Source organism: Equus przewalskii, chromosome 9 (assembly GCF_037783145.1).
Source record: "Equus przewalskii isolate Varuska chromosome 9, EquPr2, whole genome shotgun sequence".
NCBI classification, from domain to species: domain Eukaryota; kingdom Metazoa; phylum Chordata; class Mammalia; order Perissodactyla; family Equidae; genus Equus; species Equus przewalskii.
The window spans coordinates 58,999,802-59,017,911 of NC_091839.1; the positions used below are offsets into that span (position 1 = coordinate 58,999,802).

Below are 18,110 nucleotides of genomic sequence, written 5' to 3' on the forward strand. Positions count from 1 at the left end.
TAATTGACCAGAGTCTCTTTGCCCACCAGTTATACCATGTGCGAGTTCCCTTGGAAATGTCTTGTCGTTTCAGAGCATCTCTACTCCAGTACTTTTCCTTCAAGGCGTTAGTTTCCCTTTTTTCTATTTCATTCTCTCTCCCTGTTTAATCGCTTTCCCAGACACCACTTCCAGTTTCTCTCCCTGGTGGATGAGCTTCTGGCTGTTTATGGTAAATCCAAACTCCTTGGTGTAGTGTTAAAGCCCCATCACCTGGTTGGTTCCAGAATGGAATAACTTTCTTTATTCACAGGGCTGTTCTGTTCCTGGAAAACTAAACTTCATGCTCTTTCCCTAACGTAGCAGCCACGTTCCCATGCCTGAGTCTTTGTTCCTGTTGTTCATCTCTGGCCTCCCTGGCTTCCTTTCCCACCTCTCTTTTACCTGTAAAGTCTGAGTCGAAATTCATGTCCTCCAAGGAACTTTCTTTCAGTAACCTCTCATTGTCTTTTTACTCACTTACTAGGCATCATACAAATGCTAGGTTTATTTTGAGGTCTTATTTTTTTTTTTTAATGTTACTGTATTGTTTTGCACTTAACTCAGACTTTTTTTCTAAATCATTTTATGTAGTTAGACATACACACATGCACGCACTTTCCCAGAGTATAAGCCTGATTCCAGGTTCTTCATATTAATGTATTTCCCTGTGTCTCCTTCCCCTGCTTCCTGCGCTGTGCATTGTGCTCTCTTCACAGTCGTTTTATGAATGCGTGTTGACTTGACTGACTGAACTCTTGAGGAGTCAAAGGCTTTAGGAAAAACTCTTGTATGGATGTAATGTGCCAAGGTTAGCACTTGCCAATAGTTCGTATTAAGTTCCAGGCCCTTCATGTCTCTTTGCACCAAATCTTGCTAGTTATTGAGGGCACATGTTCTAGAAATTAATTATTACAATGTTCCTATTGAGTACAAACTAGAAATTTTTAAGACTAAGTCCCTGAATATTATTACTATAGACTTTGTTTGCTTTATATATAAGGATAAATATGTGTTAAAATTAACTTGGGTTCTTCTCTCTTTTCTCATTCTTCCTCCTTTCCTCAGCAAACTGTGTAATGTTCTTGATCGACTGAATGTGATTGCGGAAAGTGTGGTGAAGAAAACAGGTTTCTTTGTAAACCGCCCCGATTCTTACTGTAGCATTTTGCGGCCAGATGAAAAGTATGTATGGGGTTTAAAAATTTAAGTCAAGAATTTTGCTCTTGGGGATAAAAATATTCTAAATATAAAGCAGTTTGTTTTACTTGGACGATGGATGAATTTATTCCCTGGGGGACACAAGACAAGCTGCTCATGTGACTGTGTAATGAACATTCACCATGGGCGTGGGATTTCCTCCAGTGGTTATATTCCTTGTGATGGAAACCACAGAATCTTTATCTCTTGCTTCATGGAATAAACATTACAGAAAATATTTCTTTAAAGTAAAATTTTCTGCAATGAATTCTATTTTTTCAGTATTAAATAGGAGCAGGAAAATTTTTTCTTATTGACTAAATACTAACATTTTTATGAAAATAACATTTATCATTCTATTATAGTTATTTGCTCACAAATCTTTCTTCATTACTATTTTGTGAGCTTCTTCAGATCAAGGATCTGTGTTTTATTTATCTTTTAAGGAACCAATATAATATTTTTCCAGCATTTTATTTGCAGTTAATAAGTTAACCGTAATCATAAAAAAAAACCCAAAAACCAAAAATAGCCAACTACTAGCATGTACGTCTTTGGAAAAAATCCTTTTGTTATAGTTTGGATTTTAAGGCCCCTGTGTTGGGGGTCCCCAAGACCACTCGCAGGCTCAGTGACTGGCTAGGAGAACTGACAGGACTCAGCATATTGTCATACTCACGGCCATGATTTGTTGCGTCAAAGGATACAAAGCAGAATCAGCAAAGGGAAAAGGCACACGGGGCAAAGTCCAGAGGGAATCAGGTGGAAGCTTCCAGAGTTCCCTCCTGGTGAAGACACATAGGACACCCTTAATTCCCCCAGCAACTTGTTGTGACAGCAGGACTGAGATGTTGCCAACCAGAGAGGTTATCAGAGACTGGGTGCCAGGGTCTTTACTCGAGGCTGGTCTCGTAGACAGCTTCTGTCTGGTGTGTACCAAAATTCCAGACTCCCACAAGGAAACAGGATGTGGGCAAAACCATATTGTTTCTACAGTTTAGGCACGGTGAGCCTCCTGTCTGTTCTGGAAAGGGTGGGAACCCAAGTTCCCAGACGCCAGCCAAGGGCCTGCCTTATAAGCAGACTTTTCTGAAGAGAGCAGTCAGGCCTGCTGTGTTAACTCTGTTCTGCACTGCACATTCTTTTAAATAATTAAAGTATTTAAAATAATTAAAATATTAATATCATTCTATAGTACTTAAAACATATCCCCATTCATTCATTAGCACATGAGTAAAATAAGTAGGAAGGAAAATAATGAGGAAGTCTGCCAGAGCAACCAAAGGAATGTCACAAAGCCCCATGAAGAAAAGCTGGAGATGGAGATTCCTATTGTTGAGGGGAGAAGAATGAGGCTTGGAAGATTTTATTAGAAGATGCCCTGCAATTATTATTCATGTCTGTTGAGACCAAGTGGGCTTCAATTAAAGCAAGAGGGATTTTGGTAGAACATGGGTGACAAAATGCCAGAGTGCAGGGCCCTAGGGCAAGTTAAGATGCTCCTTTTCCGGGCTGTCTTTGAGGAGCCCGTGGATAGCATACATCCCAGATATTTGCATATTCACTTACCTGAAAGAATGAAAGTAAGCAGAATCAGCTGATTCTTCAGGCACCTCAGCTCTGTTACTTCAATTCTTTGGTTCTTAATAAAGAGCTAGAACCAAAAATGAATATAGATTATGCTATTAAAATTTTTTTTAAAGCATGTATTTTTAAACAGGTGGAATGAACTAGGAGGATGCGTGATTCCCACTGGTCGCCTGCAGGTATAGACGACATTATATTAATAATGTATAGAGTCTGTATCCACAGTGTCTGATGTTTTCTGAAAGCAACCATGGAGAGAGATGCTTCTTAATTAATGCAAAATTATTAATCATTTGAGAATGATTTTTAGAAGCCTTACTGCTAGTGTTTAACTCTTACAAAGGATGTGCAACTAAAATAATAATGGCCCATGGATTTTTTTCTATATGTTATAAATTTTGTTGTTGGAAATAGAAACATAAACAGAAATGTGAAAAGACTAAAATTAGAATGACTTTGGAAAATAAGCCAGATACAATCACTATATATTAACTATGCTTTAAAAATGATATGACCTCGACCATCGAATATTTGATTTGTACAGTAAAGGAGACGTATCAGAAAAAAAGCACGTATTTTATTATTTGGTAGATGTGGAAAATGTTAGCTATTTGTTTTATCTTGTTAAACTAAACAAGAAAATTCAAATATGGACGAGAAGGTGTAACGATGCTGTTGCATCAATGTTAAGTGAGCAGCAAATATAACCTTTTATAATTTAAGAAATAGTCTTCATTATCTGTTCAGGAATAATACCCTGGCTGTAGCTTTTCTTGTATTTCTTAAAGCAAAGAAGTCTAAAGTTGGATGGAGGTAGTTTTGGTGACCGAATGATGGTTGAGAGTCTTAAGGTGTTTCTCTTTAGACTGGTGTTCTTCGAACCAACTGTGTGGACTGTTTGGACCGCACCAACACGGCCCAGTTCATGGTGGGGAAGTGTGCTCTGGCCTATCAGCTGTATTCCTTGGGGCTGATTGACAAACCTAATCTTCAGTTTGATACGGACGCAGTTAGGTAAGCCTTGTTTTCTGCCTTTTGAATGCTGGGAAGGATGGAAAGCAAGTTTGCTTAATAATAAGGACTTTTATGAACTCATTTCTACTTTTAGCTTCTCAAAAATTATGTTGCTAAAAGACATTATTCAAATTAATTCTGTAATAAATATTTCTATTAAAAGCTTGTGTGTTGCTGCCGTGATTTGGAGGTTTTTTTGTTTCTGTTAATTATCAACAAACATTGTGTTCTTTAGATAAATCCTAAGTGCTTTAGATAGATCCAAACTAGTAGATTTTTCTAAAACACAATTCCAGATTGCATTAGAAAAAAAAAAGTAATGTGCCTTCATACATTTTGAATTAAAAATATAAGACATAGGAAAGATCGATTCTTCATTAAAAATTGCTGGTTTTTTGCCGTTTTTGGGATCCATGGTACTGCATGAAGTAGTGTTTCTTGAAAATGCAGTGATAGCCGTTACTGCACATCTCAGAGGGTCATACAGGCTCTGTCGAGGAAAGTGATCAGCTTGCAAATGGCCGGATCCACAGATATGAATCTGAACAGGCACTTGAAGAAGCAGAGGTTTCAGATATGTATTTCTAGGATAAGAAAGAATACTGTTTATCCATCTGTGACAAGAGCATGTCCTTTTTTTTCTTTTTTTTTTTGAGGAAGATTAGCCCTGAGCTATCATCCACTGCCAATCCTCCTCTTTTTGCTGAGGAAGATTGCCCCTCAGCTAAAATCTGTGCCCATCTTCCTCTATTTTGTATATGGGATGCCTCTGCCACAGCGTGGCTTGACAAGTGGTGCAATGTCCATGCCCAGGATCCAAACCAGTGAACCCCAGGCCGCCAAAGCAGAGCACACAAACTTAAGCTATGCCATCCCCCCCTTTTTTTTAGATGAGGAAGATTGATCCTGAGCTAACATCCATTGCCAATCTCCCTCTTTTTGCTTGAGGAAGATTTGCCCTGAGCTAACATCTGTGCCAGTCTTCCTCTATTTTTTGTATGTGGGATGCCACCACAGCATGGCTTGATGAACCTTGTGTAGGTCCTCGCCCAGGATCCAATCCTGCAAACCCTGGGCTGCTAAAGTGGAGCACGCAAACTTAACTACTACGCCACCAGGCAGACCCCGAGCATGTCTTTTTTTCAAAAGCAATTCAGAGAGAACAGAAAATTCTGTCATCCAAGGTAAATTGATGTGGCAAGCTGCAGAAAGTTAGGAATCTTTTAATAAGGTTAAAACCAGTTTGGTCAGGCTTTGGTAGGTTATGTTTTTGGTACCCCTGCTTCCTTTTTCCTGTTTTCTGTGACTTTGTTGCTTGTTAGACTATTACTATGAAATATAATATATTTTGTATTTGCATTTATCTTCAAGAGGTCGAAGAGTCTACTTGAAAGGAAAGGCTCAGAGGAATTCATAAAGTGAAAGAGTTGTTTTGAGTCTGTGGCTAAGTGAATAACACGTGTAACACTTTTGGTAAAATTCTTTAGTGTTTGTTTTTCTTTGGCTTAGGTTATTTGAGGAACTCTATGAAGACCACGGGGATACGCTGTCCCTTCAGTATGGTGGCTCTCAACTTGTTCATCGTGTTAAAACCTACAGAAAGATAGCGCCGTGGACCCAGCACTCCAAAGACATCATGCAGACCCTGTCTAGATATTACAGCAACGCTTTTTCAGGTAATCTGGAGTAATTGGCATTTCTAAGACTTATTCTGAAGTACATTTTTCCTCTTCTTTTTTTTTTAGTTATTTGGCTAAGCAAAATCAAAATTAAATATTTAAAAAGTTTAAAGCAGAGTCTGTCACTTAGAAGGTGCTCAATAAATATTTGTTTAATAAATGAATGAATAAACTTTGTGTTTTAAATAGGGCACTTTTGCATTTTGCCACCCATAATTGGAGCTTTTACACAATTCAAACTACTCTGATTCCTTGGCTTCTGTCTCCTGTAATTCTGCTTACAATGCCTAGATAACTTTGTCTGAGAATATTAAGTTGTTATTTTTAAATAGGGTTTATAGTCTTGACAATTGTCTAAGAAGGTAAACATCACTGATTTTTTTAAAGTGTTAATTAGAAATGAATAGTAACTTTAACACTAAATTATACTCCTCTTATTTTATGACTTGTGATAACTAAAATTAGTAACAGGGATTAAAATGGCACTTTCCCTCCCTCCCTTCTGATGGAATTTCCAACACAATACATATCAGAGACCAAAGTGATTGTGAGACGAATCTCCGTGCACAGAATTTACGAAGGAAGTCTTAGGTTCTGATTCTGTGAGTCTTGGGCCCTTGAACCAGTTCAAGGATAAAAAAGTTTACAAAATGTAGAGGAGAGAGATTGGTAAAAGAGGTTCTTTGGAGTGAACTGTAGCCATGCAGTAACTGTCACCCACCCCCACTCCTTCACCTCAAGCCAAGAATGGGCTTCAACAGGACTCTGGGCAAGCTTGATGTAGTGTCCTGCTGTTGGAGGACCCCATGGAGCTGTTGGCTTTGGACTGCTGTGCAGTAAAGCTGAAGCAGAGGGATGGGCTGAGGAGAGGGCTGCCATGTTGAGAATGGCCTGCACCCACAGAGTTGGTTGGGCAGAAGATCCTGATTGTTTACTGGTGACCAGATGTAGGCTTCACAGAAGAGGGTACCAGCATAGGGTGGGGCTAGGCCCTGGCCAGAGGGACCCTAGCAACAGGAAACAAGAGGTGATCACTGGATTCTTAAGGAAGGAGTTGCAAGAAACTGCCTGATATGAAAAAGTGTATGTATCCATCAAAGAAACTGCCAGAGAGTCCTCAGTGATGGGATCTGAAGCATTCATGAAAACATCCATGAGTCAGCTTTCAATATTTTCAATGCGCAGAAAGAATGCAAAGCCACATTGCCATGCTGCTGTTCAAATGTGTTAGTTTTCTATGCTGTGTAACAAATTACTAAAAACTTAGCATCTTGAAACAACACATATTCATTATCTCTTGATTTCTGTGGGTCAGAATTCCAGGCACAACTTAGCTGAGTTCTCTACATAGGATCTCACAAAGCTGCCATCAAGATGTCAGCAGGCTGTGGTCTCATCTGGAGGCCTGACTAAGGAAGGATCCACCTCCCCGCTCATGTGTCTGTTGGTGGAATTCAATTCCTTGCAGTTCCTTCTGGACCTGTTCCTTGTAGGACTCGTGGCAGCTCTCTTCTTCCTAGCCATGAAGGGAAAGAGAGTCTCTAGAATGAGTCTGCTAACAAGACAGAATCTTATATAGCACAATGTAATCATGGGAGTGACATCACATCACTTGGCCGTGTCCCATTGCTCAGAAGCAAACCGTTGGTCCCATCCACATATTAGGGAAATCTCTATTAGTTTCCTAGGGCTGCTGTAACAAAATAGCATGAACTAGGTCACGTAAAACAATAGAGACTTACTATTTCACAGTTCTGGAGGCTGGAAGTTCAAAATCAAGTTGTCAGCAGGGCCAGGCTCCCTCTGAAACCCATAGGGGAGAATCCTTGCATGCTTCTTCCTAGCTTCTGGTCGTTTGCCAGCAATCCTTGGCTGCAACTGCAGCACTTCAGTCTCTGCTTCCATTGTCACATGGCCTTTTTCCGTCATGTGTCTAGGTCTGTTACGGCAAATTTCCCTCTTCCTATAAGGACACCAGCCATATTGGATTAGGGTCTACCCTAATTCAATATGACATCTTCCTAACTTGATTATATCTGCAAAAGACCCTATTTCCAAATAAGATTACATTAATGGGTATTGGGGATATGTCTTTTTAGGGAGACACAGTTCACTCCGTAGTAGAGGATATTACACTAAGGTGTGGACACCAGGAGGTGGGGAGCATGGGGGCCCCTTTGGAGTCCACCACATCAAGTAAGACCTTCCCTATTCATGCATTATGGAGGAGTCAGAAACTGGCTGGCAGCCTGGTGGGTGCGGGAGGGAAGTGCACGACAGACCTAGAGGTCCTGCATGTTCTGGCCCGACCTACCTTGCCATCCTGCCATTCACACCATTCCCATCCTCCATCACTACTCTCCAGACATACTGACCTTCTCAGAGTTTCCAGAATAAGTTAGGCTGCTTCTGCCACAGGCTGTCGTTCCACCCACTGGAACACATGACTGCACTCTTCTGCTAGGTAATTCCTCGCCAGCCTTTAAGGCTCACTCTACTTTCACTTCCTCAAGGAATGTCCTCCAATTTTTGTTCTTGTAGTGTTCTGTACCTTTGTAGCACTTGGCACAGTTGCACTTAAATCATTAACTAACCACCCCCGACCATAAGACTCAAGAGCTTCCTGAGAAGCTTGTTCACTATGATGTCCCTTATGCCTTGTTTATGGCACACTAAATATTTGTGGAATGAATTAATAAATGCATGATTTAATTTATTACCTATGCTCCCTTAACTCCCCCATTTCCCTGAATTAAAAAATTGGTAAATCTGAGTATGTCAGCCTAATAACATGCAGCCTGTCAGAAATGCTCTTGGGCTGCTCAGATCATTTCTTTTGGATTCACTGAGAATTATGCCCATTGTACCACTTTGAGTAAGGTCAGTGTATAACGTGAACCAGAGCCCCCTGTAGACCCTCAGAGTGTTTAGACTCTGTGTGACTCCTTGAACTGGATTTAGGAACTTAAAATCAACATATATTAATCTGAACAAAGTTAAGAGGTAAGAAAATAGAATTTAGAAATTCAGGCCAGTGGCATAAGTTTAAATTCTAGATTTCTAAAGCAAAAATATTAATATTCCCATCATCCTTTGTTATCCCTACTGCTGTGCTTCCCAGTGAAGGTATTAATATGTACTGATGTCTTCCAGTTGACTATAGCACACATTGCAAGTAATTAATTATTACCAAAAGCTGAAAACACTAAAGATAACAAATAGTTTCAGTTGTTTTTATGAATTGGACCGGTTTTAAGTTTCTCTCTCTAAAGGCATTCTCACTGGTGAGCCTCATCGTTGTACTAGTTCCTGTGGCTTCTGTAACAAAGTGCCACAAGCTGCATGGCTTAAAACCACAGAAACTGATTGTTTCACCGTTCTGGAAGCCAGAAGTCAGAAATCAAGGTGTCAGCAGGGCGCTGCTGCCTCTGAAGGCTCCAGGGAAAGATCATCACTTGCCTCTTAGCTTCTCCTGGTTTGCTGGCGATTCTTGGCCTGCAACCGCAGTACTTTAATTTCTACCTCTGCTGTCACATGACATTCTCCCCTCGTGTTGTGTCTTCATGGCATTCTCCTCCCTGTGGGTCTCTCTCTTCTTGTAAAGACTGCAGTCATATTGTATTAAGGGCCCACCCTACTCCACTGTGACTGCATCTTAACTGGATTATCTCTACAAAGACTTGACTTCCAAATAACGTCATAATCGCAGGTATTGGGGCTTAAGACTTCAACATCTGTTTTTGGGGGACACGATTCAACCTATAACAGTTGTGTAAGTTGGTGTGCCAACAAATACGTATCCCTCTGGGTGTGTGTTGCTGTGAAAAAGGTTTAAAACTGCCCTGATAGAGTCATCCACTCTTTTGCCATTCTCTTGTCATCCCTGGCCCTGTAATGGGGGTCATTATTGACACTTAAGGACCAAGTAATGTGTTTTTCAGTAAGACTAGAGGAGAGAATAAATGTGTAGCTGTACATGATTAAAAGAGAAAGGTGAACTATTAAAAGATAGAAGATGGTCATGAATAAGTAACGTGCCCATAATGGAAAGCTAAGCAAAATTATGCACAACTGAAAGAGGAACTACTATGAAAGGAATTATTTTATGAATAATGTGGCTAAAACAGACTTCTTTATTTTGAGAACCATGGTGTCATTGGGGTGTACAACTTATTTTTAAATTACAATGGTTGTTATATAATGATAATATATTTATAGAACTATTTTCTTTAAAGCATTCATGATAACTTTGTAAAACTTAATTAATCTTCTCATATTATGCCTCTGGGGTGGGCAGGAAGATTTTTGAGATTAAGTTGTTAGGAATTTTATCCTTAGTTCGTATAGACAGATTGATGCTATGTGGGCAACCCACCTGACCCCCTTTCAGGCTTATTTTAAAAACTGTTCTTGAGGCTTCACATATGAGCACGCTCTGGGGTTTGTCTCTAAGCAGCATCTTTTGGTTTCTAACATTATATAACATTCTAACATTATATAGGCAGTTGGAGGATGCCAACAAGGAAAGAGTAGGTCCTTACATACTCCCTTTGGATGTTAGAAAGAACTTTATAATTATACTTCCCTTAAGGACTTTGTTAAGCTCTAATTTTTTTTCTTACATTTACATTTTGGTAAGCTTGAGTTTCTTTCTGAAGCTTGTTGAATTTAAATCCTATAATAGGAAAAAAGATAGAATACCTACAGCTGTTAATAATAGATCTGCTGTATATATACATACACACACGTGTATGTGTTTATTTTATATGTGTATGTATAAATTACACACGTGTAATTTAAATGTAGTGAGCATGTGTGTATGCATGCATGGAGGGGAACCATATTCTCCTCAAACAAAAATTTAAAAAAAAGGTCACAGGGTAAAGACTTCAAAGCTCACTGTGCACAAAAAGCAGTGATTACAGAAAATAGTGTTGAGATGGTATCACCCAGCTTGTAATAATGCTCTGAGGTAGCGGAACCCTTACTTTTCCCTTCTGCTCGCCACTGAAAAAGGCACATGCAAGGGAGCCTGCTGAGCACTTTTAGTTTATCAGGCCTTCTGAGGTCATCCTGCTAACATCCAACATCTAAAGTCTAACATCCTTCAGGTTTAGAGTGAATAAGCTGTATTTGTCTATAGCAGAAAGAAAGCAATTGGAAAAATGTTTTGTTTTAATACCATTTTAAATCGCATTAATAACTCTGGTTAAAATCTAACTCTCCATCTCTCCTACACCCAAAGCAGTTAAACGTGACAAGAGAAATAGTTCCAATTTAGCGCTCTCAGTTTAAACTGACTGCAGTTCTCCAGGGGACACTCCACACAGCCTGAAGATCCTGCTGCGTTGCCCTAGGATGTTCATCCTCCCACTCTCCAAAATGACCTTGTCTTCTCGCCTTGAACCCACAACAGTCCAGTCTCAGCTGATGCCCTTGCTTCATACTTCATTGAGAAAATAAGTCATTGGGAGTGAACTCCTTCTTCTTACCCCCAAATGCAGAGCTTGCCCTTATCTGCACCTGTAGTTTCTTCCTTGTATCATATTACAGGGGTTGAAGTGGCCCTGCCCATCTTAGGCTGACCCCCACTGTGCTCTGAATCCCACCCCTTCCTGCTTTCCTTTGTAATTACGTGCTCATTGCTGTACATCATCTTCTCTCTCTTCTGCCTCATTTCTGTTAGCATAAAAGCACCCCTTGATGTTTTCCATCTGACTTTTCTTTCTATACTTAATCCCATACCCTCTTCCAACTACAGTCCTGTTTCTCTGTTCTCCTAAGCAAAACTTCTTGAAAGAGTTACTGAAAGAGTTACCTGCAGGCCTGTTTCCGCTCTCATACTCTGTTCTGTCTACCTGCTTCACTGGGTATTTGCCCTATCATGCCACTGAAACTGTGCTTGTCAAAATCACCAACTATCTCCACATTGCCAAATCCAGTGGTCTCTTTTCTGTCTTCATCTTACTCAGCCTCCCAACAGCTTTTATCACAGTTGACCACTCCCTCTTTCTTGAAACCCACCTCTGTGATATCTTACTCAGTCTCTCTATTGACTTCTCTTGCCCTATTTCTAAAGCCTCTTCTTCTCTTCTCTTTCTGCACTTTCACCTTAGGGGCATCTCATCCAGCTCTTAAATATCATGCATTTGACACTCAAATTTATATCTCTAACCTTGACTTCTCCACTGAGCTCCAGGCTCATTTATCCAAATGCCTACTTAGCATCTCCTCTTGAATATTGTATTAGTTTTCTATAGGTGCTGTAACAAAGTATTGCAAATTTAGTGGCTTAAAACAACACCCATTTGTTATCTCACAATTTCTGTGGGTCAGAAATCTGGGCACGACGTTACTCAGCTATGTTCTCTGCTGAGGGTCTCACAAGGCTGAAGTTAAAATGAAGGCAATGAAATCAAAATGAAGTTAGAATGTTGGCTGACTTGGGCGCTTATCTGGAGGCTCCCAGGATCATTCAGGCTCTTGGCAGAATCCCATGCAGTTACGGGACTGATGCCCCTGTGTCCTTGCTGGCTGTTGGCTGAGGGTTGTTCTTGGTTCCTAGAGGCTGCTTGCATTCCTTGACTTGTGGCCCACTCCATCTCAAAACCAGCAATGGTGCATTGAATTCTTGTGCTTCGAATCTCTCTGCCTTCCCCTTCTGCGTTCTCTTCTACTTTCCTCTTCTGCCTTTAAAGGATTCATGTGCTTACAGCAGGCCCACCTAGGTAATGGACGATAATTTCCCTATCTTGAAATCAATGATTAGCAACCAGAATTACATCTACAAAGTCCCTTTTGCCATGTAATATAAAATATTCATGGATACGACACTGGGGAGGAAAGGTTACGGGGGCCAAATTTCTTCCTACCGCAGATGTCAGAGATGGTAAGAATCTCAAACTGATCATTTCTGAGACAGAAACTCTTGACTCCGTCTCAATCCTGTTTCTCCACCTCAGCACTCATTGCTCAGTTCAGAAACCTAGGACTCACCCTTGATTCCTTTATTTTCCTTATCCCTCCCAATCCCATCTGTCAGCAGATCTTGTTGGCTCTAGCTCCAGAATACATCCCCAGTCCTCCTGCTCTTTTCATCCTTAGTGCTGCCACGATAGTGCAAACAGCTGTCACCTCTTATCTGAACGTCGCAGTGGCTCCTGATTCATCTCTCTTTCTCCCCTCTTCTGCTCTTGCTCAAGCAGCCAGAGTGATCTCTTCAAAACTTAAATGAGATCACATCACTCCCCTCTTTAAAAACCCTTCCAGGGCTTCCTCTTGCACTTAAAATCGGTCTCTTACCGTGACCCGCAGGCTTTGTATGGTCTGGCCCAGTCCAACCGGCCCTGACCTGCTCTCTTCCTCACCCACTGCCTTCCAGCTCCTGGCCTTCTTTCTGTTCCCGGAGCTGCCCAGCTTTCCCCCGCTTCAGGCCTTTGTGTTTGTTTGTCCTTCTGCTTGGGCACAGCCCTCAGAGCTCTGTATGACCACCTGCTTCTCCTCCTCACAGTTCACATGTTACTTCCTCAGACGCTTCAGCCTCTGTCCCCTCCCCTGACTGCCCAATCTCAGTGTCCCTCTCCTCTCCTCATTCTCATGTCGCTCTTTTATTTTCTCCATAGAACTTACATCCTCTGGAAGTACCTTGTCTATTACTTACTTGTATATTGTTTTTGTTTCCCACCCTGGAATGTAAGCCCCACAAGAACCTGTCAGTCTTGCATATTACAGGTTTCCCCCGCCATCTGAAAGTTCCCTTTATACCACTTTGCCTTTACGAAGGACCTACATTAGTACCTGCTTTCACTAACCAAAAGAAATCCAAAGAGGATTTGCACTTTTATGAAAAGAGAAGAAAAGCGAAAATAGCGTTCACCATTTGTTTTGCAGCGAGCCCTTCTCGAGGAGGTGCACACACCCCAAGCAGGATGGTGGTGCCACCAAGCTTCTCAACCGGAACTATACTTAGCATCTCAGCCTCAAGCTTCCAGAGCTTTGAACTGTCTCTGAGCATCTGTGCTTTATCTCAGTTTATTTTGGTGGGTTATTTTTTGGGGTCTGGGAAAACTCAAAAATTTTTCCCATATAAATTAATGGTAATGGCTTCTTTGCTTTACGCCATTTCGGCTTATGAAAGGTTTCACAGGAACGCTATACTTTCAAATAGCAAGGGAAACCTGTCCTGTATCCATAGCGTGGGATGTAACAGGTTCTTGGGTGAATGAATGAATGGTGTTTTTTTAAATTATGAAAGTAACATATGTTAATTATTGAAAGTACAGAATAACTCACAAATAAATCATATAATCCTCACCTTCCAGAAGTAGCTACTTGTTCATATTTAGGAGAACATGAGCCTTCTAGTTTTACTATACACGTAATTTATATTCTGCTTTTGCCCTTTTAGATAATGTGAGTAATCTTTATGACCTTAAATATTCTTCTACAACATGATTTTTGGTAGCCTTATGGCAGTCTATCCTTTAGAAGCACCGTAATTGTTATTTGTTATTATTGTGCATTTAGGTTTCTTTTAAACAAATATCTTTGAACATACACCATTTGTGCACATTTTTTATCTTTTCTTGTGAAAATTGCAGGAGCATATTTATTAGACCAGAGAGTATAGATATTTTCAGGGCCTTTTAAAATATGTATATATATATATATATATATATATATATATATATATGCCAAATTACCTTAAAGAAAGGATATAGCAGTGAATGCTCCCTCAGCAGAATATAGGAGTGCCCATTTTGAAAAGTACTTCCAGCTTAATAGGTAGAAATAATATATTGCTTCAGTTTGCATTTGTCTGATAACTAGTAAAGTTGGATTTTGTGTGTTCATTGTCTATTTCTGTTTCTTTTGAAAATTGCGTGTTTCTTTTTTTCTATCAGGGTGTTGATCTTTGTCTTTCTTACATTTAGTTGGTATTCGTTTCACTGTATAGTGTGAGGTAGAGATCTGACTTCACTGTCCCCTCCCCCCCCAATAGTTAAACAGTACTATTTATTGAATAATGTTCCTTTCCATTAATGATTTTAGAGGCCACTTTTTCACAAACTTAATTTAATATTAGAATAACAAATATTCTAGTTTCAAAAGAAATTTGTTGGGCTAATTAAGGAGAATCATTATATTCAAGCCTGATCTATTTAAATACAGTGCATAATAAAACTGGTTAGTGTTTTAACTGTTTGGATGGAGTCTGAATAGTGAGTATTCTTTTTTCCTTTAAGCCTAGTTGAGGACAAAAGTAAGAAATCCTTTTGCCCTCCTATTAGCCACAGCTACAGAGAACCTGTCTGTTTTAAGCTCTTTTCCGTATCTAAAGTACTACTGTCTTCCTGAGGGTGATTGCCTTATTTGCAGTCAGAAGCAGCCAGGAAAAGATCCTCAGGTCCAAGCTTGGTAGGCAACTATATAAACACCATGGATATATTTTAAGTTATAATAATAACAGTATCTTCAAGAAGTCTTCATTATGATCCTTTGAAGGAATATCCTTTATCTGGTTATGTTTCTCACATCTTACATTTTATCATACTTGCTAAAAATTAAAGGAAACTACTCTTAGATTTAAAGGATGAAAGAAACTCCTTGAACACATGGCTGGAAAATGGAAAGCTTCTCTGAATAGTATTAAGGTATTTTGAGATACTGCATAGTATGAATTATTAAGTGCTATTAAGGCTATTCAAGAAGCATAAAGAATATAATTACTATAAAAGCAGTATGTTTACTTTTGTATTGTGTAAAGAAGGTGCAAATTGGGGCGGTAATGTCTGCATCATTTAATACTTGATGTTTTCTCTCAACAAATGGCAAAAAAGGCGTATAAACACAGCCTCACCATGTAAACACATCCCTTTTCTGTATTACTTTTAGCCTGAAAGGTAAGTGCTGTTTTAATGGAATGCTTCCTGTCAAAACACTAATAACTGGAACATGTCTGATGTACCATATTTCATTTATTCCTTTTGCTGAAATGACCAAATAGCCCAATGAGAACAGTGTTGCTAATTTCAGATATATCTGTGTTCACTATAGCTGTTGGAAGAAAATTGATTTTATGATAACGTTATCTTGTTTCAAAAGCAGTCATTTCTACTGTGCTGTCTTCTTAGTTCCATCCTCATTTTCAGAAAAAGGTTATTATTTATATTGTGGATGTCTGCCCCAAACTTGAATCTACAGGGCTCTGAGACAAGAATGGAAAGAAGGAAATGAGGGAAAGAATGAAGGATGCTAGAGAGGACACAGTGCAGAATGGGAAGGGTGGTTCTGAGACCACTTCAGTGCTTATCATCATTCTTACCAAAATATAATTAGAAAAGGAAGAGGAAATACAATATAGAGATAGTCAGTAATTTTGGAGTGGCTGAATGGCCAGAACGAGGCTGTTATCCATGGGCCTGCTCTGCCTTCATTTTCAAACTCAAAGGGAGTGGGCCAGGCCGACTGCTGAGGAGGACGGAAAATGCTGTAAACATTGTCTCTGCGAAAGAAATGGAGAATATCTTTTCAAGGATTAAAAGTGGAAACTATGCAAACCAGCTTGTTCAAGGTTGTGCAACAGAATATGAGTAGGAATTGGGGCATTTTATTTGTCTCTGACGTCTCTGCTTGTCTTTGCAATAAAGTGAAGACGTATTTGTTTCAGGTAAACTAATAAATGGTGAGAATGTGTTTTTATTCTAAGAATAAAATCGCTGCGGTATTATGGCAGTTCTTAAAGATTTTTAAGAGTCTCTCAAAATTCAGGATACGGTTTATGTTCACTATCCTCTGTATTGTGAGAGGTATGGAGCAAAAAGGAAACATTTTGAAGGAAGATTTTAATTCTGCCCAAAATCTTGGTGACTGTTTTAGATTTTGTGTCTGTGTGTGACTTTTCTTGAAGTATAAATATTATTATTTGCAGAGGTATGTTCTATGAAATCACGGTTGTACCCTTATCCTCCTGAGTAGACATTCTCCTGAGTTATATATGTCGGTAATAGATTTCCTGAAAGACGTATTTTTGCTTTTTTAGATGCTGATAGACAAGATTCCATTAACCTCTTCCTGGGAGTTTTCCACCCCACTGAAGGGAAACCTCATCTCTGGGAACTCCCAACAGATTTTTATTTGCACCATAAAAATACCATGAGACTTTTACCAACGAGAAGAAGGTATTTTTCTTCCTAGTCTACTATGTAAACTCAGATTTGATGTTACTTTGAATATGAGATACTTTTCTTTTTGAGAAATAATCCCATAGGCTAAAGTTGTCCATCTTACTGCTTGTTTGTCATGAGGAATTTATGATTGTTGATGTCCTGAGGGTGGGTTTGGAAAATTGTCGTTAACAATTGATGTTTTGCATTTTCCGTAAGATATAAAGTTTCAGAACTTCATTATTGAATATAAATTGTAACTCCACTAAAGCAAGCCATCAACATCATTTCTGAGTGCTTCCTCAAATGTGGAACTCAAAAAAACTCTAATCTTTAAGGGGTCAATCTGATTTTTCAAGTGTGGCGCCTAAGCAGCATCACTTTGGAATCCCAAAGTTCTTTCTTCCAGGAAGCACAACTGACTCTTGTTGACTCTAATGTCAGATACCGCTCCTGTCACCCCTTCCACTCGATTTGGACTTTCTAGAGTCATTCGCCAGTACAGGTTATCTTGATGACGGTTCATTGGTCTTAATATTTCCAAAAGTAATGAACTGTTGACCTGAGGCATTTTAACAGGATGCCCTGTAGGGTGGGCCTCAGGGTCAGGTAGACTTGAAGTGAAATCTCTGGAGTTGTGTGACCTTGGACTAGTTATTTAACTTCTCTAAGCCTCGTTTTCCTCATTTGCAAAATGTAAACGATGGGACACACCTTACAGTCATAGTGAGGATTTCGTGAGAAGACTCTTCTGTGTTTTTAATTGAGGAGTCATATACTAATCTAATCAATTTTCCACCTGAGCAAACGTTTTCACATATATGAGGTTGGATCCTGGTCCATCCTGTTCTAGCGCCCATAAGGTCAAGGTCTTTCCTAATGCTCTTGTCTCGCAGCATCAGTTTGACAGAGCCCTTATTTTATGTAACATTGCCTCCCAAACACTACAGGGGTCATTGTCAGTCTGTGCTGATTGTGTAGACAGAGCACAAACAACTGGTGAATTGGCAAGTGCTGATGTTACGGCTGTTACCAAGTTCTGTGTCACTTCAGCAGTATTTAAAATATTAGGGAAGTGTCAGAGTTTACATGTTTCTCAAATTTGTTCTTAAAAGTGATTATTATTGGAATAACTAATTTAATACTTAGCTTACTTTCCCTATAAATGAAGCACTGCTTGTTTTTATGTTAAATTTAATATTAATAAATGATCACTAGGGGCTGGCCCCACACCGAGTGGTTAAGTTCGTGTGCTCTGCTTCCACGGCCCAGGGTTTCATGGTTTGGATCCTGGGCTCGGACCTAGCACTGCTCATCAAGCCATGCTGAGGTGGCGTCCCACAGAGCAGAGCCAGAAGACCTACACCTAGAATATACAACTATGTGCTGGGGGGCTTTGGGGAGAAGAGGAAGAACAAAAAAAGATTGGCAAGAGATGTTAGCTCAG

At 39.7% G+C, this 18,110-nt stretch overlaps 1 protein-coding gene across 2 annotated transcripts in view; it reads left to right on the top strand.

The window, feature by feature from the left end:
• The window catches only part of FIG4 (FIG4 phosphoinositide 5-phosphatase), a 116,329-nt gene that overhangs the window by 42,574 nt on the left and 55,645 nt on the right, over positions 1–18,110 (top strand). For both annotated transcript variants that reach the window (XM_008520377.2, XM_070559285.1), the window contains exons 12-16: positions 1,087–1,203; positions 2,939–2,984; positions 3,671–3,819; positions 5,329–5,495; positions 16,540–16,678. In XM_008520377.2, the coding sequence (XP_008518599.2) occupies positions 1,087–1,203; positions 2,939–2,984; positions 3,671–3,819; positions 5,329–5,495; positions 16,540–16,678 (618 nt within the window). The remainder of the gene's footprint in view (positions 1–1,086; positions 1,204–2,938; positions 2,985–3,670; positions 3,820–5,328; positions 5,496–16,539; positions 16,679–18,110) is intronic.